This window comes from Cryptomeria japonica, chromosome 5 (assembly GCF_030272615.1).
Source record: "Cryptomeria japonica chromosome 5, Sugi_1.0, whole genome shotgun sequence".
NCBI lineage: Eukaryota > Viridiplantae > Streptophyta > Pinopsida > Cupressales > Cupressaceae > Cryptomeria > Cryptomeria japonica.
The window spans coordinates 202239885-202263662 of NC_081409.1; the positions used below are offsets into that span (position 1 = coordinate 202239885).

General features: G+C 34.9%; 1 protein-coding gene across 5 annotated transcripts; it reads left to right on the plus strand.

The window, feature by feature from the left end:
* The first annotated feature begins 4540 nt into the window (after positions 1-4540).
* Positions 4541-9898, plus strand: LOC131043089 (aspartyl protease APCB1-like). 5 transcript variants are annotated; one of them, XR_009372567.1, is made up of 11 exons: positions 4544-4943; positions 5036-5153; positions 5362-5597; positions 5842-6078; positions 7785-7938; positions 8020-8105; positions 8243-8345; positions 8508-8574; positions 8747-8834; positions 9153-9372; positions 9495-9898. XR_009372567.1 is itself a non-coding variant. In XM_059221340.1 (10 exons), exons 1-9 carry the CDS (start codon positions 4738-4740, stop codon positions 8857-8859), a joined length of 1320 nt encoding a protein of 439 aa, XP_059077323.1. In that variant the 5' UTR covers positions 4541-4737; the 3' UTR covers positions 8860-8888; positions 9153-9898. The 5 variants fall into 5 exon arrangements, 2 of the variants coding, with proteins under 2 accessions (XP_059077323.1, XP_059077322.1); XR_009372566.1 differs by having other exon boundaries at positions 9501-9898; XM_059221340.1 differs by having other exon boundaries at positions 4541-4943; positions 8747-8888; positions 9153-9898.
* The last annotated feature ends 13880 nt before the right edge of the window (positions 9899-23778 follow it).

Here is a 23778-nt window from a genome sequence, read left to right on the forward strand (position 1 = left end):
GTTCAAAATTTAGTTTATTATTATATCTAAATAAATAAAGTTAAAAATATAATTGTATTCTTAAAGATAAAGAGGAAGGAGAAGTTGTTGCTAATGAGTGGCACCCCACTGATGTATGGGGTAACTCGGATGATCAAAACCCCCCTTCATCGCCCTCTGGGATTTCTCTCACTGCTTAAGCAATTGGTTTTTTATGGTTCTATGCTTTTTGGGCTCTACTCATATGACTACTATTTTGTTTATCTAGTTCTCTGTTATTCGAGCTCTGCCAATATGATTGTTATTTTGTTTATCTAGTTCTCTTCTTTTTGAGGTATGCCTGTGTGACTCTGTTTTAGTTTTTTGGGCTCAGCTCGTTTGACTTTAAGGGGCGACCTTGTGTCCCTCTACCTTTTATTTTGTGAATATATGTATTACATTTTAAATTAATAGAAGTTCACACACACACACACACACACACACACACATATATATGTATATGTATATATATGTATATACATATATGTATATGTATATATATATGTATGTATATATATGTATATATGTATATGTATATAGATATATATATGTATATGTATATAGATATATATATACATATACATACATATATATATACATATATATATGTATATACATATATATATATGTATATGTATATATATGTATATATGTATGTATATGTATATATGTATATGTATATGTACATATACATATATATGTGTGTGTGTATAGATATACATATATATACATATAAATATATACATATGTATGTATACATATATACATATATATACATATAAATATTTATATGTATAAATATGTATATATATGTATATCTATACATACATACATACATACATACATATGTATGTATGTATGTATGTATGTATGTATGTATGTATATACATATTTATATATATATATATATATATATACATACATACATACATACATACATACATATATATATATATATATAGATATATACATACATATATATATACATACATATATATATATATATACATATATATATATATATATACATATATATATATATATATATATATATATATACATATATATATATATATATATATATATATATATATATATATATATATATATATAAGTTTATATGTATATGTATATGTATATGTATGTATGCATACATACATACATACATACATACATACATACATACATACATACATACATACATACATACATACATACATACATACATACATATATATATATATATATATATATATATATATATATATATATATATATATATATATATATATATATATATATAAGTTTTGCATTACCTTCAATTAATATCTTATAAATCATCTAAGATAAAAAAAAAATGTTACTAATTATTATTTGATTGATTAAATTTTATAGTTGATAAACCTAGCATAGCCTTTAACTAACATTTTATAAATCATTTATCAACTTAACAAAGTCTATTATTGCAATACTCCAAAAACAAGTACTCACTACGAGGCTTAGAATTTGATAATCATCTTTACTTCTCATATGACAATTTTATATTAGTTTGTTTATTTGAATGCCTTTCATGTATGTTGAAAAATGTAAATTATCAAAAAAATATTTAATTTATTAAAAAAATTATATAAAATCTTCTATCAATTTTAGCAATCATAATTCCTATAAATGTCAATAAATAATAAAAAATACAATAATCTAATATAATTTTCTTATAAAGTTTACACATTCATATTAAAAAATATTAAAGAAAATTTGACTAAAAATATTCTAAAAAATTAAATAACTAAATTTCTAAATTCATGTTAGAAACAATCTTAAAAATTTATGTAAGAAATATTCTAAAATAGAGAAAAAAAAATATCTTAAATCAATTTATATTTTAATGATAAATATATAAAGATTATATAGTAATATTATAAATTATAATATTCTATTATATTAGTCTAAAATATTTTTTTAGAGTTTGCTTAATTTAAAGTGTCACATATAAAGTTTTATAAAATATAGCATGTCCATTTATTAGATCTAATAAATTTTAAGATTGCAATAAAAGAATGATTATATAAACCATTAAATTTCAAACTTCTCACTACTATATGATACTAATTGGTTTACACTCCACTACTTTTATTTTTATTTTATACATTATAATATTATATAATATAAATTTAATTATTTATTTATTTGTTATTTATTTGTATCGATGAAATCGTTTTTGTCTGGAACTTTGAATCAGTGAAGTCACAAGGGGGACCCATCCCCGAGTACATTTGATTGTTGAGGCATTAACACCTCATTCTTACCATGTTCCTTTGTCACTCTACTCCACTCCTTATTGCTCCATTTCTCTCCTTATCTCTCCACTCCTTATCACTCCATATTTTCCCTCCTTATTACTCCTACTTGACCATCTAGCATCAACGGGGCACCACCATAGTTTTTTGCCCAAGCATAACATGAGGTATTAACATTTGCGTGGTACCAGACTACAATATCGGGCTGCCAACATTATATATGTGTCCTCACACTTGCCACCTCTGACCAGGCACATACGTCGCGAAACTTGAGGCCTTAACACCTCATACATTGAGGACCTACATACCAAAGCCAACATAAGCTGTGAGAACACACCGAAATGTTGCCCAATCTCTCAACACGATGATACAACAACCGTTACATTGTGCAATGAATCCAATTTATTATTTTATTTTACTTTTAAATTATTTTATTATATTATTATTTTTTATTTATATATAAATTATATTTTAATTTATAAAGATGATAACTATATGAGATTGTTTGATGTGATAATCTAACTTTTCATTTTCACATTCATATATATATAATCTTAATCAGTATTAAAATTTAATATTTTTCTAGTGAAGAAATATCTATTAATGGTAGCGGGCCAAAAAAGATCTTAGGTTAACCCCCTTGGACAGGGCAATTGTGGTTTGTCGAATCTTCCACTCCATCCAACTACTTTTTCTTTTTTGACATTTATGCTTTGATTTCAACACACATTTCTCTATCCGTACACCATGGAAAGAACCATTTGTTAAAGAGCATGTAGTGTTTGAAAGATAAATTTAATGATTTTAATTATTTATATAAGGAAAGTTGGTCATATAAAATATGAAATGATGGATATTTGGACATTGTCTTTTCCAAATGTCACAATCTTTTGATTTGCGTCTCTATTTCTAACTCTTCTATTGTTATTCCATATGTTATTTATTTTTCTATTTTTGCCGACATTCCTCCATGGAAATTCATTAGTCTTCTTTAATCATTTCTTTGCTTTATTATTTGGATTTCTTCGTTGACTTTTTTGATTTAGTTTATTATTTCGATTTGTTTTTTGTTCATTCTTTTTCATTTTTTTTTTGCAAATTTTATAAGAGGATAAAGTATGTATGTCTCGTTTGAAGTGTAGTTAGGTAACTCTTATAAGAAATACGAGGTAGTCTCATATTGTTCTAATCTATCAATAGACCGGCATCGTGGATTATAAAAGATCCTTTCCTTTCTTCATGTTTTGAGATTTCTTCATCGTTTTTTAGTGATTTCTTCATGTTTGTTACATTTGTATCGTTATGTTTTCCAGAAAGCAAGATAACATAAATAACAATAAAAGCCACTTAAGTGAAAAAGGTAACATAAATAACAATAAAGCCATTTAAGTGGTTAGAGCAACACTAGTAGTGGATTGGACGATGTCTAGTCTCGAATGGCAGATAGTGTCCAGTCTTAGGTTTGCTCCATACATCAATAGAGTATGGAGTGACATCACGACCTTAGTTTTTTCATACACATCCATTCTACATTTTTTTGTCCTAGTATGTTTAAATACATTCATGTTGTGCATCTTTCTATATAAGTTTATAATTGTCTCTTCTTAGATTCATACTTAATCTTACTATTTCAATTATCTTTCCATTAAAACTTTATTAGTTAGTTTTTATTTTTATTTTTATTTTTTAAATATATAACTTTCTAGCCATATTTTCTTTGTAATCATCAAGTAATACTTTCATCTCATATTTCTTAAGAGTAAAGATCGACCATGATTTGAATCAATCCCGTTATAATTCTAAATAAATATATCTCACAATTTTAATTTAATTAATTTATATTAAGTTTAAAGCATTTATTTTTTCTAACGATGGAAAGTCTAAGTTTTTTAGTTTTTTAGTGAAAGATTATTTATCCATCCCGACCCCATCTATTGATATCCAAGTCTTGCACTCATAGACTTGATCACTCATAGACTCATTAGGAATCTTCAACTTCACCAAGAAACAAAAAACTCATTAAAAAAAAAAACCATAATTTCATTCCATTTTTCATACAAATCTTACTTTGCATGTGAGGGAAGAGCACAATTTTAATTTATATAATTTTCTCTTTGTTTTTAAACTAGTGGTCAATTGAAAGGCTAACGGAAAGGCCGAATATAAAATTGTTTGCCCCCTTTCAAATGAAATGGAATACAGCCGTAGAAACATAAACGTGAGTAGTATTGCACTGAGGAAGCTTCGTGCAAGACTGAACTTCCTTCGCTATACTCGAATCCCTTGCATTCAAGGGGGAACATCCCCTGCTATAAATCACATTTGGGTTCAACATACATAACATTTTACTTATTGCTATTTCGTCTCTTCATCTCTTAAGAATAAGTGTTGTAAAATTGAGAGCAAACTGCTGCTGGGGAATATGAAAATGAGTGTCATACAAAAGCTCTGTTTTCTACTGGCTGTTGTGTCCTTAGGAGCAGCAGATGTGTACCCAATTTATCCCAAGAATGAGCAATCCCAGATTTCCTCATTAGTTGAACAAGACATCCAGAGAATTGGGAGGAGATTACAAGCAGCTGAAAAGACTACTGTATTTAAAGTGCAAGGCAATGTTTTTCCAGATGGGTAAGGAAAAAGAACAAACTTTCAAATTCAAAATTTTATTCTCATTCTGGATTCCAAATTTAAAGCTCATGAATATGCAAACTGAATTGCAGGATTTACTACATGAGTGCAGTAATTGGTAATCCCCCCAAGGAATATTATCTGGATATAGACACTGGCAGTGACTTAACATGGCTTCAGTGTGACGCCCCCTGCCGAAGGTGTGGCGAGGTAAATAACAATCACGACCCATATGTTATTTTTTGTACCAATCGCAGAAATGCCACACGTATTCTATGACTAGTTTAATAAGTTTGGGCTCTTTGGATGCTCATTGGCATCGGTATGGCCATGGTTTTTTGTAGCAGTCCATGGTGGGTATAAAGATTATTTATGTTTTTCAGTTTCTGATTCAATTGGTTACTTTCGTTTTCTACAGACACCCCATCAATGGTACAAACCACAACCACGCTCAGGGGTATCATGCGAACACCCTCTTTGTGAACCTGTGCAGAAAGCGAGTCGTGGAAACTATGAATGTAAGAGTTCTTCCGAGCAGTGTGATTATGATATTAGATATGCTGATCGTGGGTTCTCGTTGGGATTTCTTATTAGGGACAGTTTCTGGGTAAGACTCACCAATGGCACCATCATCAGGACTGGTTCTGTATTTGGGTATGCCTTTTTCCTTTCTTTTTCCTCCCATTTACTAGAAGTGCAAAAACTTAAAAGATCATGAATTAGAGAAGCTAATTAGCCCAGAGACTATGTTCTTAAGCATCTAAGGAACTAAGATATGTTAAATGTATAGGACTCTGGCCACTTGCAACTTCATGTGAATCTTGGCGTTTTCCTTTATTATAGATTGTTATGGAAAAGAATTTGACAGTATCAGTGACTTCCATTTTTCCTGTGACAGATGTGGATATTACCAATATGTGTCTTTGGAAGGGACACAAGCTACAGATGGTGTTTTGGGTCTGAGTAACGGTATAGCAAGTCTTCCATCTCAATGGCAAAGGCAAGGCCTCATCAATAATGTCATAGGCATCTGTATTGCTGGAGGAGGGAAAAAAGGGGGATATATGTTCTTTGGTGATGATCATGTGCCTACCTCGTCCATGACCTGGGTTCCTCTGCTTTGCGAGCCAAAAGTGTAAGTTGGAATAAAGAACCTTACACTCTCTCTCCCATTTTTCTTGAACTGAAAGGTCAAAATCTGTGTGTTTGCATATTTTCTAGTTGATTCTTAAAAGAGAGGTCACAAATTCAAATCTCACAAGAGGTAAGGTAGTACTTCTCATTTAAAGTACAGTTAAGTGTCTCTGCAAGAAGTACGGGGTAATCTCATATTAGTATAAGCCATCTGTAAGTGTAGACCCATCTACAGATGACCCAATATCATAAACTATGAAAGAATCTTTCTTTCTTTCTTTCTTTATAAATATGAACCTGAAAACACAAAAGCTTATCAAAATGTTAGAACTGAATATATATGGCTAAAGTTCATTATCTATCCCAAGAATAAACATCCATTAGAAATCATCTCTCACTCTGCCAGAATTCTTTGACACTGTAGTTTGTCAGACATCTTAGCTGATAGAGACTAGGAATTGAATTAGGCTATTCTTATCTGGAACTAATTATGTGGTCAGAACTGAATTCTTCAAATAAGATGTCTTAATCGTTATTTAGACCTTAATCTTCATGATCTGGATCATTTGCTCCGTTTGTTTAGACTTTGGAATGTTTACACTATCTGGCTCCAATCTGACCTGTGTTCAACATGATAGAAAACACCCACACCATAATAAGTTTAACTTCATCATCTGCCCTTGCAATCCATTAATGAAATGTTAGCCTTGATGTTGTAAAATTTTCCCCTGTTTTTACCAATCACTTGTCCGAACCTGATCCACTTTTCTCCTAATATCTGTCTACTCAAGAGAGAGCCCTAATTTACAGCCTCATCTTTTTGATACACCTACTACATTCAACTTTCGGAAGTTTCAACTTTTAGATATCCCCCAGTTATAATTATGACTGGCATTCAATGAAAATTATTTACACATGACAACATCAAATATAAACACCAAGCTTTCCCTTCTTTGATAATAAAGCAACGTGGTCAAGGATTTCATGACTCTCACAAAGATGCACAATTATTTTAATCCATGGTTACCAAATATGGAAATGGAGTGGCTTGGACCAAATCAATACGTCATGAATATAAAGCGAGGGTAAAGTTTGCTGCAGACTTCATTCTCTATAATCCTCCTTCCTCTTTGGTTGCATTCTTGTCCTGCCATTTGAGAATACAATATTTTTTCTCTGTCCTGATTCAAAAATGTTTTTCTTTCGATAGAAACAGCTTAGGTATCATATGTCATGATAACACAAAGTTTAGCTTTCAACTTATGAGTTAAGATATTTAGATAAAACATCCACCCCTAGAAGGAAACTAAAGCCTAAAACACAGCCCTAAGTAGATTGTCTGTCCTTCTGATCCATCTCATTCATCGAAACTAAATGTTTCTTGTTTTAACTTTGACAAATTTAAATTACAGGCTTTGAATTTCTTCTGAAATTTTTGAAACAGATATGAAAAAAAAGAAAACATCAATCTCAAACATAAATGCTAATAGCTTTGACCCCTAAATTTGGAGTTTGGTTTCTGTCATCTATAAATCAGTTTATTTTGTTATCATCTATTTTGTTGGTATCAACTGTTAATATATTCAAAGGAGGGCAAGCCTGATAACCTCTAATATTCTAATTTCATGTAAAACGGAAGTTCTTGAACCCTTTCTCATCTAAGAAAGTCTATGAGTTTCTAGTCACAAATTCTTCTTTACTTATCAGAAGATACTACTATGTGGGAGTCGCACAGATGATCTTTGGCAGAAAACTTCTTGCAAAGGATGGAGATGAAACAAGTCTAGGAGGCATAATATTCGATAGTGGCAGCTCATATACATTATTCACAGAAAAAGCTTATGGCGCTCTTTTCTCTGCAGTAAGTGTTTAGAAATAGCCTTAACCTTATGTCATTTTAATATAATTTGTTTCTATTTCTGACAATGCAAGGTTGATACAGATCAAAGAAACCTTAGGAGGCCAGTTGGTACAAGATCCATCAGATATAACGCTTCCACTCTGTTGGCGAGGGGAAAAGCGATTCAGGTTGGAGGGATTTGTTCATTTGTTCATATTTCGCACAGTGAGAATATATTTTTATGAATCGTACTGTAAAATTCTTATTTAACACAGATTATATATTAGAGCAAGATCCTATCATCTAATTCTTGTCGGCTTACCAGATCCATTGCAGATGTAACATCATACTTCAAACCATTAACATTCAACTTCAAAAATGCAAATGCAAAGTTCGAAATCACTCCTGAGGGCTATTTGATAATTAATGTAAGGATGCATGAACTTTAACACCATACAAATTTCATTCCTTGAAATTTATTATAACAAGGTGACTACTGTCAAGACACAATACCTCAATCTGTTTATTGTTCAATAAATTACGAATTCTCCACTAATAAAACATTCTGACTACCCATCACATATGAGCAGACTAAAGGCAATGTCTGTTTAGGGATACTTGACGGCACCTATATTAGTCCCTACAATGTCATTGGAGGTAATTGGAATTTCATATGATATGTGTAGTTTTACTTCTTCTAGGTTGTGTTTTTTGAGGCTTTTATTCCTTGTTCATAAATTTCGATGTGCCAGATGCCAGTAAGGCTTTTATCTTGAGCGTTAATTCAGTCTTCTTAGCAGTTGTCTTAATGATGTATTTGGTTTTACAGACATATCTTTGCAGGGTTATCTTGTGGTTCATGACAATGGTAAAAAACGGATTGGCTGGACTCGCACGGATTGCATGAAGTTTTCCAAGTTCTGCATCTTATCCTTTTCCTGATAATAACTCAGCAGTATATAGAATGAAGTGTATACTTCTATGCCAGACCTGTGATTTTACATACTCCAAAATTCCAAATGCAGTGATGAACATTAGCTTTACCCAGTATAAAGAATGCAACTGAAACAACCAAATAGATGGGAAATTCAAGGAAACCCAAAAGCCTATAGAAAGCAAGTTAGAGACATTGTCACATAAGAGATTTATTTTAAGTGGATGCTGATTGAATCTGTGCATCATTATAAATCAAATGTGCCCATTGTTAACCCTGTGGATTTGGTTGGTTGTAACAGGTCTGGCCGGCTGCAGGCTTTAGAAGGTCCCCGACAATTACCGGCTCAAGATCTTGGGAATAGCGTTTGCCCTCGCACTTCCTACTCTGCTCCAGACACCTGGTAAATGGCACAAATAATTGCCAGTGATGAACAAGAGCTTTAACTACTGTAAAGAATGCAACTGAGACAACCAAATAGATGGGACATTTAAGGAAATCCAAGAGCCTATAGAAAGCAAGTAAGAGACATTTGGGACAGCCTCAAATGTAAAAAGATTTATTTGTAGTGGATGCTGATTGAATCTATGGATCATTAAACATCAAGTTCGGCCATTGTTAACCCTGTGGATTTGGTTGGTAGTAACAGGTCTGGCAGCCGGCTGCAAGCTTTAGAAGATCCCCAACAGTTACCAGCTCAAGATCTTAGGAATGTCATTTGTTCTTGCAGTTCCTCCTTTGTTCCAGACACCTGGCAAAGGGCACAAATATTTGCCAGTGTGATCAACTATACTGAATAGCAGTAGTAGGAGAATGGAACTATTTCACAATAGTCCATAATTTCTTGCTGAGCTTCCTTATTAGGTGGTTACTTTTTATGATCCATATATGATTGAAAGCCTTGACTAAGAAGAGATTTATTTTCTTTCATGAAGTTTCAAAAACCGATGTTTGATCTACCACCATCTCCTTGACCAGCTTCAGCTGTGAACATCTAGGGTTGGAACTCATAATTTTTATAAATGACTTTTTGAGTTATTATGCTTATCATGTATATTGTTGTTATGTTTATTGAGCTTCTTGGATCAGCTGGGTGTAAATTTCCTTGATATGTGGTTGCAATGGATGGTAAGAATAATTTTCCATTTTGACTTTGTATTGTGAGCTGGTTGGACCAGCCCTTAGACATGGTTTGATGGCGTCAACTTACTTTTAGTTTCTGTGCAGTCATTTCTTTGGACTGTCATTTATTTTCCTGTTTATATTTTTTTTGATTTGATCAATAAAAAAGGAAAAGGTTTACACACGTGTTGTGATGAGCTTGTTTTATTTGATGTGTGTGATGTTAGATCATTTGTTCTATATATTATGTTTCATTCTTTAAAGTGTTCTGATATATGTATAGATGTTTGTTTTTTATATCATTATTATGATCTAGAGTAATGCCTTTTTTTGTCTACTGGTTTATCCTTTCAGTAAACATATCATTTGTGAGGGAGTTTTAGGGAGTTGTTCTCACAAATGATGTATTTACTAAAACTCTCTAAAACTCCCTCATTAACCTCACAAATGATATGTTTACTTGGCTATCCTCTCTAACCTCCATTCCCCCCTTTATTTGGCATCAATAACTAGAAGAATTTTCATTTGAAAACTGAATTTCGGTAGCACAACTTTCGAGAACCATAATTTTTTACTCAAGTGTCTTATTTGGTATCATAATATATTGTTGGAAAGCTCATGATCTTGTGAAGAGATCTACAATGTTGAATTTATCTAAAGATCATTCCATTCATTTCTCAATCTTTTTTGAGTCTTCTAAAGTCTCCAAATTTGAGAATGAAGCTTCATAAAAGAAATTTCTTGAGACAAAAACTTTAATATCACCCAAATAATATAGGATATTAAGATGATTATTTCACAATTTATTTTATTTTTCAAATTTGTTCTTTGGAGTCAATTTTTACGTCCATATGTGTTCATATAGATCGAATTACTAAAAACAGTAAGTGATTATTTTTGGCCTTTTCAAACTTTTGAATGTCTTACACCTTGTATATGTCATCATGGGCTCCAAAACAAATAAAGAAACTTACAAAACAAAAGGAAAACATGATCTTTGGATGACGTAAGATTGACTTTACACTAGTAAAAGCTAGATGCCCCTGCATTAGTACCACTCATTCTATTATTGATGGTTGTGAAAGAATAGGATCAAGGGCTTGTGTTTGATCTCCATTATAGAGAACTCTATCCTCTTATATGATTGCTATAATGATCTTGCCATACAAGTGGTGAAGTCTTCTTGTGCAACCATTGGTGATACTTGTTTCATATGTAATTATGCTTTCTCATGACATGCATGTGAGTGTACAATGTGAAATGTAAATATCACACTTTCAATGTAGAAAAAATCTTTTATTTTTTTTCTTACTAATATCTTGGACAAAACCTTCGGTAATTATAAGATGAAATACAATGGGCTTAGTTCTAGGTGAATTAGGTATGCCATTCCATAGAAGAGGATGAAAAGATAAATTAGTTAAATTATATTATAATTTAAGAATTTAAATTAATTTATACATTTTATAAGTATATTGATTAATAAATTGCCATTTTAAAAATAAATTAAATATTTAATTTATTAGTTTCTTTATATTAGAATCTTAAAAAGTTTGAATTAAAATTTTATCTTTTGAATTTATTAAAGTATTTTATTTTCTTCTACAATAAGTGAAATTTTTCTATAATATGATATTAAATTCAATTCTTTTCAAAATGTTATTGTATGTTATTATAAAATTGATAGATGATTAGAAAATTTTGTTTATATTATATTTGAATGCATGTTATGTCTTGGTGAAGTTTGAATGTGACATTTGATTGAGTTTCTATTTGAAAGTGTGTTCTATTTAAGTGAAAGTTTAGGAGTTAATTGAATAGAGAAAATCTACATGATAAAAGGAAATTAATGTGAACACTCTTAAACATAAATCAAATGTATATTTAAAACAGATAAGATAAGATTGAAACTATTAGTCACCTTTGTTATAATAAAATTTAAGCAAGCAAAGCTATATGATGTTAAATTTCAAACTTCCTTACATTAATTATCAAATAACCCTTTGGGTGATTTCAAAATTTGCGATAGAGGTATATATTGTAGACACTTAAATTAATTATTTTAATTTATTTAAGTTCCTCGCATAATTAATTTATTAATTGTGTCAATTCCTATTCCTTCTCAATATTAATTAAATATAATTAATGTTGTCACTATAGTATGTTGATTGATTTATTTAATAAATCAATCTACCTTTATTCTTCTAAAATCCCTACTATTAATTCTCTCTAAATTCCTCCTTTTAATTAATTAATTTCAATTAATTAATTAATCTAGGTGATTCCTACAAATCATAACCTAATGAATTCTTGTAGAAGCCCCCTAATCTCACTTATCATTATTCTTCTAATTTTTTATTCCCTCCGCTCATTCTCTCTCCTAGTCAAATGCTCCTACAAATATGGTGCAGGGGCACAAGGAGACATGTTTGCTTCATTTGTATGCGTTGTTTCATGATGGTGTTTTGTGGTAGGATGTGTGTTGATCCATGTTGATCCATGGTGATGTCCATGGTGGTCCCAAGACAGTGTAATAAGCCATAAGGCTCCAAAGATGTGTCAATTTGGTCTAAAGCCTTATATGGGCAATGTATTTTGTGTTTTTTGTGTTTAGGGATCTTAGATATGTTGTGTGTTCATTCTTGTCCTTTTGATGTGAAGGCGAGAGAAAAATTGTCATATTGGTCAAAAGTTGCAATGTTGTCATGAGCAACTTTGACAAGTTTTTGCATTTTTGTGTTTCCCAGCTATTAGTTGGTTGAATGTACACGTTGGGGTTGGTTGGAGGAGTTCCTTGGCATGATATAAGCCTGAGGAATGATACCGATAGGTTAGAAGAAGTTGGTGATGAAATTATTGTCTCCAAATCAAATAGAAATTGTTATTTTCTCCACTTTTCTTCTATTCTTTGTTCTTTCTACAGATTTGTACGGATGAATGGAATGAATTAAGAGTAAGACAAACTAAGGTTGTTAATCTTCTCTCACTTGGCATTGGTGTGAGGTCTTGAAACTCCTTGGTTTGAAAGTTAGAGCCATTTCCTTATCGCTGGCCTGAGAAACCCTCAAAATCAGGGTTTTGATGCAAAAAGGATCACAATTCAAAATTCCACCATGGGAATGGCCTGAAACCATGGGGGATATTGAATTGTCTTATTTACTAAATTTTCCAAGTGGTTTGGGAGGTAGGAAGTGCCTTTTGTTATTTTTAAGATGATACCCTAGGCTTGACATCTCCTATGTGGCAAGCCTGTTAAGCAGAAGAAGTGGGTGAAACCCTTGAACAATGGATTGAAGGGTGTGAGAACTTGGCATGGTAGGGACCCTTGAGCATGTACAAACCTTATATAAGTGTCTATTCTTTATTTTGATATGACTGATGAAGACTTTTGATGACAAATCTCCAATACCGACTAGATAGGCCTAATTAGGGGCAGTGTGGACAAACCTCTTAAACTCAAAATCTAGATGCCAAAGTGAGAAATTTCTAAGGGTATCCAAATCTGTAATTTTTTCTAGGGGTTGTTAAGGGAGCTTGGAAGTGACTGAGAAAAAAACCCAAATAGGAGGCCTAATTGCTTGTACCCCTCACTAGGTCTCCAAGGTAAGCGATATTGGAGGAACTTGTAGAATCTTTTCAAGAGGTCCAAGTAAATGAAAAAGCCATGTCTCACATAGTTTTCATCCACAAATGCCATACTTCACCATTTGGTAAAAGATCTCGTTTGCTAAGGGTTTGGGGTTGCTAAGTGTTCTTGGTTGGAGGGGTTGAGTCAAATAGGAGTAGGAGACTCCTTGTCAAGTTTGAGTTGTCTTAGTGTAGGAGATCCTTGGGAAGGATACCAAGCCTTGAGAAGGCTTAAGACAATACACCATTGTATGGTGAGTAGTGAAGACCTCTTTGAAGAGAGAATCCAATCAAGTTTGGGCACAACACCAAACCCTCTGCATCAAATTGGTATCAGAGTTGATACTTGGGGTGAATTAGTGTATGTCAGACATAAAATTTGGAGAAGAGGCTGACATGATGCCTCCTAAGGAAATGAACCCAGAGGCCATCAAGAAGATGATAGAGGAGTTGCTTGTTGAGAAACTCAAAGAGACCAAACAGACCAAAGGAAAGGACAAAGCATGGGATGATGACTCAAAGGAAGAGAAAGAGAATGAGGAGCATGAGGCTATTGCTAAAGAGGCTCAGAAGATGGCACCTGATCAAAAGATTTTCTTGGATGCTTTGAAGTCAGTAAATAGAGACAATGGAGAGAATTTGCCTACCTATGGTGGTAGCATGGATCGAGAAGAGGTGCTTGAATGGATAGAAGCACTCAATAGCCACTTTGAATACAAAGAAATTCCTGAGGAGAAGAGAGTGAGTTTGGCTAAATCTAGACCTAAGGGATCTGCCTTGTTGTGGTGGATGGTATTACAAGAAGAAAGGGTGAATGAAGGGAAGAAGAAGATATCCTCTTGGGAGAGGATGAGGAACAAAATCAAGAGCCAATTCCTACCAATAGACTATGAGGTGCAGATGTACAAGAAGCTGCAAAATCTCAGACAGAGGGAGTTAGATGTGAGTGCATATACTGAATAATTCCACAAACTAAGTCTTAGATCAAGGAAGCATGAAGAGGAGGCGAAGAAGGTGGCTAGAGACTTGAATGGGCTTAGGCAAAACATTCAGGATGAAATAAGCATCTTGGCTCTGGACACTATACACAAGTGTTTTCAATTGGCATTGAGAGTGGAAGATAAGATAAGGAGAGGAGAGAAAATTAATAGAGGAAGAGGATGCAGAAATTTCAGAGGTAGAGGTGGCTATGGAGGAAGGAACACTCCTAATAAGAATGGTGACTCAAGTCAACAAGAGCCCAATGGAGAACCTAATAATAGGAATGGGGTCTTTAGAGGAGGAAGGAGACCTTTTGGCGGAGGTAGACAAGGAAGTCAAGGAAGAGGTCCAGGTGTTTTCATTGGCAAGTGCTACAATTGCAACCAAGTGGGCCATACCATGAGTAGATGCCCTAAGCAAGCTTCTAGTTCACATGAACCAAAAAGATGGAACCAAATTGTGCAAGAGGATTATAGTCAAAGTGTCAATTCTCCCACAGGAAATGCAGGTCCTACCTTGACTGGAGATAGTCTCATGCTAAGAAGGACATTATTGAAGGTACCCCAACACAAGGAGCCTCCACAAGGAAGTCACTCTTCAAAACCACTTGTAACTCTCATAATAAAGTTTGTTAGGTGATTGTTGATTTTGGATCCACAAAGAATATTGTTGCTTTGGAAATGGTAGAAAAATTAAAATTGAAAAGGTTACCACATGTGAGTCCTTATAGGGTGTCTTGGTTGAACAAGGGGCAACATGTAGTAGTAGATGAACAAACTTGGGTGGATTTTGAAATGGGCGATTATAAGGATAGAATCTTGTGTGATATCCTACCTATGGATGCTTGTCACCTATTATTAGGCCGCCCTTGGCAGTATGATGTCAAAGCACAACATGATGGGGAGAAGAATGTGTACATCGTTACTAAGAATGGTAGACAATTTAGGATGGATCCTTTACCTGATCAAGGGGAAGAGAAGATTGTTAGTCCAAATGTCATGTGGTAAGTAGTTTTCATAGATCCTTAAACAAGAGGGAACCCAAGGTTATGCTTTAGTTTTACACTCAAGGGATGAACCTAAACTGGGAAATGGTGAAAAGAAGGAGATTCCTAGTGAAGTACAAGTTATGATGGATAGATATAAGAGAGTTGTGGCCAAAGACATGCCTGATAACTTGCCTCCAATCAGAGATATCAGTCATCAAATTGATCTAATCCCTGGTGTAACCTTACCTTACAAAGCTACCTACAAGATGACTCCTAGTTAGAATAAAGAGATAGCAAGACAAGTGCAAGAACTTCTAGATAAAGGGTTGATTAGGAAGAGTTTGAGCCCATGTATTGTACCTACAGTGTTGGCACCAAAAAAAGATGGGACATAGAGGATGTGCATTGATTCCAGGGCCATCAACAAGATCACAATAAGGTACCGGTTTCATATGCCTAGGATTGAAGACCTAATGGACTATCTTGGAGGATCTTGCTATTTTTCAAAGATTGATCTAAAATCAGGCTATCATCATATCAAAATCAGACCTGGTGATGAGTAGAAAACAACCTTTAAGAAAAATGAGGGCTTATATGAGTGGATGGTGATACCATTTGGGCTCATAAATGCACCTAATACCTTTTATGTGCCTCATGAATGAGGTATTGGTTGAATTTATTGGCAAATTTTTTATTGTTTATCTTAATGACATCTTGGTGTTTAGCAAGTCCAAGTAAGAACATTTGAAGCATTTGGATCAAGCTTTGAGGAAGCTTCATGAGGAGAAATTGGTAATCAATCTAGAGAAGTGTGAATTCATGAAAATTGAATTGGTGTATCTAGGCTTTGTGGTTTCTAGTGGATGTTTGAAAATTGATCCTTTAGAGGTTGAAGCTATTATCAATTGGCCTACATCTAGGAAGGTAGGTGATGTTAGGAGCTTTCATGGATTGGATTCTTTTTATAAAAAATTTATCAAAGGATTTAGTCATGTTTGTGCTCCTATTCTTGACACTATAAAAGGAGGAATCAAATGCAAGTTTGAATGGACAAAGAAGGCATCCCAAAGCTTTGAGATTTTGAAGAGGAAGGTTGCAAAACTTCCCACCTTGAGACTCCCTAACTTTGATCAACTTTTTACAATTGAATGTGATGCAGGCAAGCAGACAATAGGTGCAGTCCTTAGTCAAGAAGGACATCTGGTGGCATTCTTTTCAGAGAAGTTGAATGAGGCTAAGCAAAGGCATTCAACCTATGATTTGGATCTCTATGCAATGGTGCAAGCCCTCAAAAAGTGCCTCCATTACCTTCTTCCAAAGGAGTTCATAATTTATACTGATAACCATGCATTGAGTTTTGTCAATAGATAGGAGAAGTTGAATCAAAGGCACATCAAGTGGGTTGAACAACTCCAACCTTACACCTTCACCATCAAACATAAGAAGGGTGTGTCCAACAAGGTTGTAGATGCTTTGAGAAGAAGAACCCTCAATGTCCAAGAGATTCAATTGCAAAGTATTGGTGTTGATTCTCTTAAAACCATGTACAAGGAGGATAAAGATTTTAAAGATGCATACGAAGTATGTACTAAGTTTGCTGACTCTTTTCATGTTGACTTTCCTGATTTCTTGTTGCAGGATGGATTTCTCTTCAAGGGGCATCAACTATGCATTCCTCAATGCTCTATGAGGGAGAATATCATTAGGGAAAAACACAATGGTAGTCTTGGAGGTCATTTTGGTTTGGATAAGACCTTGGAGTAGGTATCAAGGTTTTACTTTTGGCCTAAGATGCAAGCAAAAGTAAGAAGGTTTGTTAAGCATCGTATTATTTGTTAAAGGGCAAAAGGAGTTTCAACTAATGCAGGATTATATCAGCCTTAACCAATTTCTACTAGGCCTTGGGAAAGCCTTAGTATGGATTTTGTACTTGGTTTGCCCAAAACTCCTAGGGGGTTTGATAGTGCCTTGGTAATTGTTGATAGGTTTAGTAAGATGGCTCATTTTGTGCCATGTAAATGCACAAATGATGCATCTCATATTGCAGGTCTATTTTTCAAAGAGGTTGTAAGGATACATGGTTTGCCTCTCAATATTGTCACTGATCAAGACTCCAAGATTGTGGGTCACTTTTGGAGGACTCTCTGGAAGAAATTGGGTACCAATCTATCATTTTCTTCAAAATACCACCCTCGGACTGATGGACAAACTAAGGTGGTTAATAGATCTCTTGGCAATCTCCTTAGATGCCTTACCAAGCAGCATGGACAAGGTTGGGACTTGGTGATTGGACAAGCTGAATATGCATACAATGATTTAGTCAACAGAAGTACATGGAGGAGTCCATTTGAGGTTGTGTATGGCTTACATCCTAGAGGTATACTTGAACTTAGAGATCTTGGAGGCATGGATAAAAGGAGTACCCAAGGAGAAGACTTCGCCATCACTATGAAGGAGGTTCATGATCAAGTCAAAGTTTCCCTTCAATAAAGTGTTGATAAGTACAAACTCAGAGCAGATGTTAAGAGGAGGGATGGTCAGTTCCAGGTAGGGGATTTGGTGATGGCGTACCTAAGGAAGGATAGACTACCCAAGGGCCAACCCTCAAAACTACTCATGAAGAAAATAGGTCATCTCCGGGTGGTTCACAAAATTGGCAACAATGCATATGAGGTTGAACTTCCACCAGATTTAGGGATATCTCCCATCTTCAATGTGTGTGACCTCATAGATTTCAAGGGGTCTTTGACTGATGCAGCACCTGATTCATCTCTTGTGGAGGAGGATGTAGACTGGGTGAAGGATCTTCCACCTAGCAAGTCATTGTAATTGGAGTGAATTCTTGACTCCAAGTTGATCAAAAAAACCAGAAAATGAGTGTACAAGGAATACTTGGTCAAATGGAAGGGGATTCCTGAATCTAAAGCTACATGGATGTCTGAAAGTGATATCATCAAGCATGGTACCACAACCACCCGATTAGCAACTCAAGGGACTTGAGTTTTCCTCTCCTGGGGAGCATGGGGTAGGGGCACAAGGAGACATGTTTGCATCATTTTTATGTGTATTTTTCCATGATGGTGTTTTGTGGTACGATGTGTGTTGATCCATGTTGATCCATGGTGATGTTCTTGGTGGTCCCAAGACAGTGTAATAAGCCATAAGGATCCAAAGATGTGTTAATTTGGTTTAAAGCCTTATATGGGTATTCTATTTTTTGTTTTTAGTGTTTGGGGGTCTTAGATATGTTGTGTGCTCATTCTCGTCCTTTTGATGTGAAGGCAAGAACAAAATTGTCATATTGGTCAAAAGTTGCAATGTTGTCATGAGCAACTTTGACAGGTTTTTGCATTTTTGTGTTTCCCAACGATTAGTTGGTTGAATGTACATGTTGGGGTTGGTTGGAGGAGTTCCTTGGCATGATATAAGCCTGAGAAATGATGCCAACAGGTTAGAAGAAGTTGGTGATGAAATTATTGTCTCCAAATCAAATAGAAACTATTATTTTCTCCACTTTTCTTCTATTTTTTGTTCTTTGTACGGATGATTGGCATGAATTAAGAGTAGGAAAAACTGAGGTTGTTAATCTTCGCTCACTTGGCATTGGTGTGAGGTCTTGAAACTCCTTGGTTTGAAAGTTAGAGCCATTTCCTTATCGATGGCCTGAGAAACCCTCAAAATCAAGGTTTTGATGCAAAAAGGATCACAATTCAAAATTTCACCGTGGGAATGGCCTAAAACCATAGGGAATATTGAATTTTATTATTTACTAAATTTTCCAAGTGGTTTGGGAGGTGGGAAGTGTCTTTTGTTATTTTTAAGATGATGCCCTAGGCTTGACATCTCCTATGTGGCAAGCTTGTTAAGCAAAAGAAGTGGGCAAAAACCTTGAACAATAGATTGAAGGGTGTGAGAACATGGCATGGTAGGGACCCTTGAGCGTTTACAAACCTTAGATAAGTGTCTATTCTTCCTTCTGATATGACTAGTGAAGACTTTTGGTGACAAATCTCCAATACTGGCTAGATAGGCCTAATTAGGGGCAGTGTGGACAGACCTCTTAAACTCAAAACCCAGACACCAAAGTGAGAAATTTATAAGGGTATCCAAATATGCAATTTTTTCTAGGGTTTGTTAAGGGAGATTGGAAGTGATTGAGCAAAAAACCCAAATAGGAGGCCTAATTGCTTGTAGTCCTCACTAGGTCTCTAAGGTAAGCGATATTGAAAAAACTTGCAGAATCTTTTAAAGAGGTCCAATTCAATGCAAAATCCATGTCTCACATATTTTTTCATCCACAAATGTCATACTTCACCATTCGGTAAAAAATCGTGTTTGTTAAGGGTTTGGGGTTGCTAAGTGTTCTTGGTTGGAGGGGATGAGTCAAATAGGAGTAGGAGACATTTCTTGTCAAGTTTGAGTTGTCTTAGTGTAGGAGATCCTTGGGAAAGATACCAATCCTTGGGAAGGATAATTAAGACAATACACCATTGGACGGTGAGTAGTGAATACCCCTTTGAAGAGAGAAACCAATCAAGTTTGGGCACAACACCAAATCCTCTGCATCAAAATCCCATCTACCCTAATCCCACCTAATCATTATTCTAATCCCCATCCTAATGAGTTGCTAGTGGATAATCCTCATGATTAGCTACAAAGTCAACTCCTTGTCCCTTCCATCCAACCACCTTCCTTAAATGCCCTTTTTCTAGGTGAATGTGAGATTTTCAAAATCTCACATTCCTCTAGACATCCCATCCTCCAAGGAATTTTTTAATTTCTTCTAATTCCTCCAATAACTATGATCATCCTTTTTGAAAAAAAATTAATTCCTCATCCCCACCCCTCAAGGAATATTTTATTCCTTTCTTTTCCCTAGGCACATTGGGAAGTCTTCTCAATGAGCCTTGAGGAGTGTGGAGACAAGAAATGCCTTTAAGGCATATCTCTTGGTCTCCACACTTGTCTTGTCACCTCCTCTTGGGGACCCTTCATCTTGAGTCAATCCTAGCCCTCCATTTCTTCTCCTCTCCTCCTATAAATTGAGGACTCCATCTTCTTGTATCTCATCTCCAAATCTTGTAAGTGCATGCTGCTAATTTGCTTAGTGAAATCCATCTAGGTACCCAAACTATAGTCAAATCATCCAAATTTGCATACTTAGCCATTTTGATCATCATCCACAACTTCACTCTTTCATCCATCTATCCATCTCCATCCTCATTTGTGCACACTTTGGAGAGCCAACCACATATCTACATTGGACCAATCCAATCAAGCTAAGGAGTGGTGCATTCTTGGCTTCATCAAGAGTCCAAATTGGAGGAACAAGAGAACTCTCTTGTCAAGGTATAATACATTGTTGTTTATGTCTTTTATTTGTATGTTTTGTGATTTTGATTTGAATTGAGAATCTAACCTTGCATTAGGATATTTCCCTTGGTTCATTTTGTCATGCCCGATGGGATCAATGTCCCTGGAATTTAATGTTTTTCAAGTTTTTTGTGAGTTTTTATCGCAGGTACTGGAACAACATGAGCGTCTACAAATCGGTGCGACCGATTCAGGTTCAGCGTGAGCAACAGGGTTTTCAACACGTGTGCATGCGCTTTAGTGCGAGCGCTGGAAATTTGAATTTTTTTTCGCTTCTCTATAGGCCTGCACATCAGCGCGAGCACTATGGGAACAACGCTTCTGTTCTCAGGACTTTCTCATTTAGTTTAAACAAATTCTCTCTTTCTTCTTCTTCTTCTATTTCATCATTAAAACCTTAAAAATACTAAAAAGGCAAAAAATCCAGAAAAAAAAAATAGTTAATTTTGCTATAACTAGTATTTCTTTTTCAGTAGTCTCATTTCAGCGCAAACACCCTACGAATAGCGAGGGCACTCTGTCAAGTTTCCCGCTTAATTTCAATTTTTAAAATTTTAAAACTCTGCTATATGTACTCACCTGCTTCAACACATATGCTCGCGCTTTAGCGCGACCGTTTCTGACAAAATCCCCCTCGTTTGTGAATTTGAAATTTTGAATTTTCTAACCTCTAACTTGTTTTGGATTTCTTTTTGTTTTAGTGCAAGCACACACGCTTTAGCATGACTAAATCAGGACAACACAATCGCTCAGGTATAAATCAACATTTCTTTTGGTCTCTATATTTTTTCCCGTATTTTTTTTAAAATTTTCGGCCCACTTTAGTGCGTACGCAGGCGCTTCAGCGTGGGTATCTGTAGATCAACGCAAGTGTTGTTTCTGCAGACCTGTATCTACTAATCACATTTTTGTGAGTTTTGCATCTTTATTCGATTGTCAAAGACATAAAAAATAAAGCTACTAATCTAATTTTCTGCAAATTGCCTTGGAGATTCAACTAAACCTTGTGTTTTCATTTTTTTAGGCACTTAGACTTAATTAGAGGGAAAATGAACCATTGTTTTCCATGTTTGTGAAAATCATAAAGGTAGGAGAGTATTCTCTCATCTATCTAGACGATCAGAAATCCAGACCCTCCAAGATTTTCATGTTTATTGCATGTTTACCCTTAGCGGGCTTGCCCTCCCAAGTTGCTCGTAGAGCCAATGAGAGGGGAACGACCCAAGTGAGTACACCCAGACTTGGGGTTCCCAACTCACTATAATAAATAGGCCATTAGGAATGACATATAATGGTTGGGGCTATTTGATAGTTCACTCTCGCATTGGGTGCTTAGTAGGATCCTAGAGATCTCGATCACGCTTGCGTGACTACTAAGTTCTTGGTGCTTCGTTGGGCTATAGGCCTCAATTGCGCTTGCGCAACTACGAAGGGTAGTTCCTAATGGGAATCCATACTAAACACTTTGTGCATAGTGGCCAAAAATCTTCTTGTCATTGGTGTAAGATGTCGGACCTCCGAAGCCGCCCATATTTTTACAGCTCTTAGTAGAGACACAAAGTTTGCCATGAGGAGTTTTCATGGGAATTGATGCTTGGTTGCCCTAGAGAAGTGATTGTCATGGAGGAGATCCAGTAGGGTCAAGCATCTAAGTGTCCGCTCTAGGTAAGCGTAGTTGGGAAACCAATTGGGATCCATTGACTATTGTCCTTGCTAGCCCTAGGAATGTTGTATATGAGCATGAGTGTCTTTGAGTTCAAATTCATTTGATTATTGTGTTTGCTTTGCTTGACACTTGCTTGCCAAGAGTAGACTAAACACATCATTATCTCCAAACACTTTTCAAAACAATTGTCTTAAAAAAAACAATCATCCAAGTCAAAGTCCTAGTCACAATTTCAATCATAGTCATACCCCAAGTCACATCCTAGTAGTCTTCCACACAAAGTCCGAATTGCGTCAAAACTTTGTTTGTCTCATGTTTCATAAACCCAAGTTGCATAAGCATCCCAAGAAGTCAATCCACCAACCTATCAAGAAGAAGAAGCTCACACAAGCACAACTTATTAGATGTCGGAAGTTTTGGTACACAAACCGTAAACTCTTGCTTAAACATAGGACCTTCTTGCATCATTACCATGATTACATCCATGTTCATAGAAATGAGTTTGATGCTAGTGATGAATTAAGAGTTTGTGCCCACCATCAAGGTTCAAGTTTGTCTTTTTGCACCAACTATCATTAGAATCAAGGTGGTCACATCTCTTCTTATAACTTGCCATCTGAACCTATCATCTATTGAGTCATGTTCATGCCAAGGATAGCCTAGTCATCAAATTTCTTCTAATCATCACTATCATCTCTCTTCGATCAATCATCCTCAATCTTTTCCTAAGGACTTAGCACATCAATTGACCACAAATCAATCACCTTCAATTATCAAATCAATTCTCAAATCCAAATCAAATCATCCTTTAATCCAATTTAACCTCACGTTAAGGTTTTATGCCTTGTGAAGTTTTATTTAGACCTCATCCTTAATCAATCAATCACTTGGCTTTGTTCTTGAAGAATAATCCTCTCCAAGTACCTTTGCCCTATCTTTTGAGTCGATCAAGACTTTCATCTCACATCTTTACTTTGCTTAGGGTCATTAGTCAACCCTTAGTAGAAGAAAGACTTTGATCATCCTCCCAAGGTCTAAATTTTACCCAACTTGGTCATTACCTTTCTTGTGGTTTCATCAACATTTCTCGCCTAAAATCCTCATCCAAGGACTAAGGTACAATCCTAATCAAATCCGCGTCATAATCCAAGGACTCTACCAATCAATCAA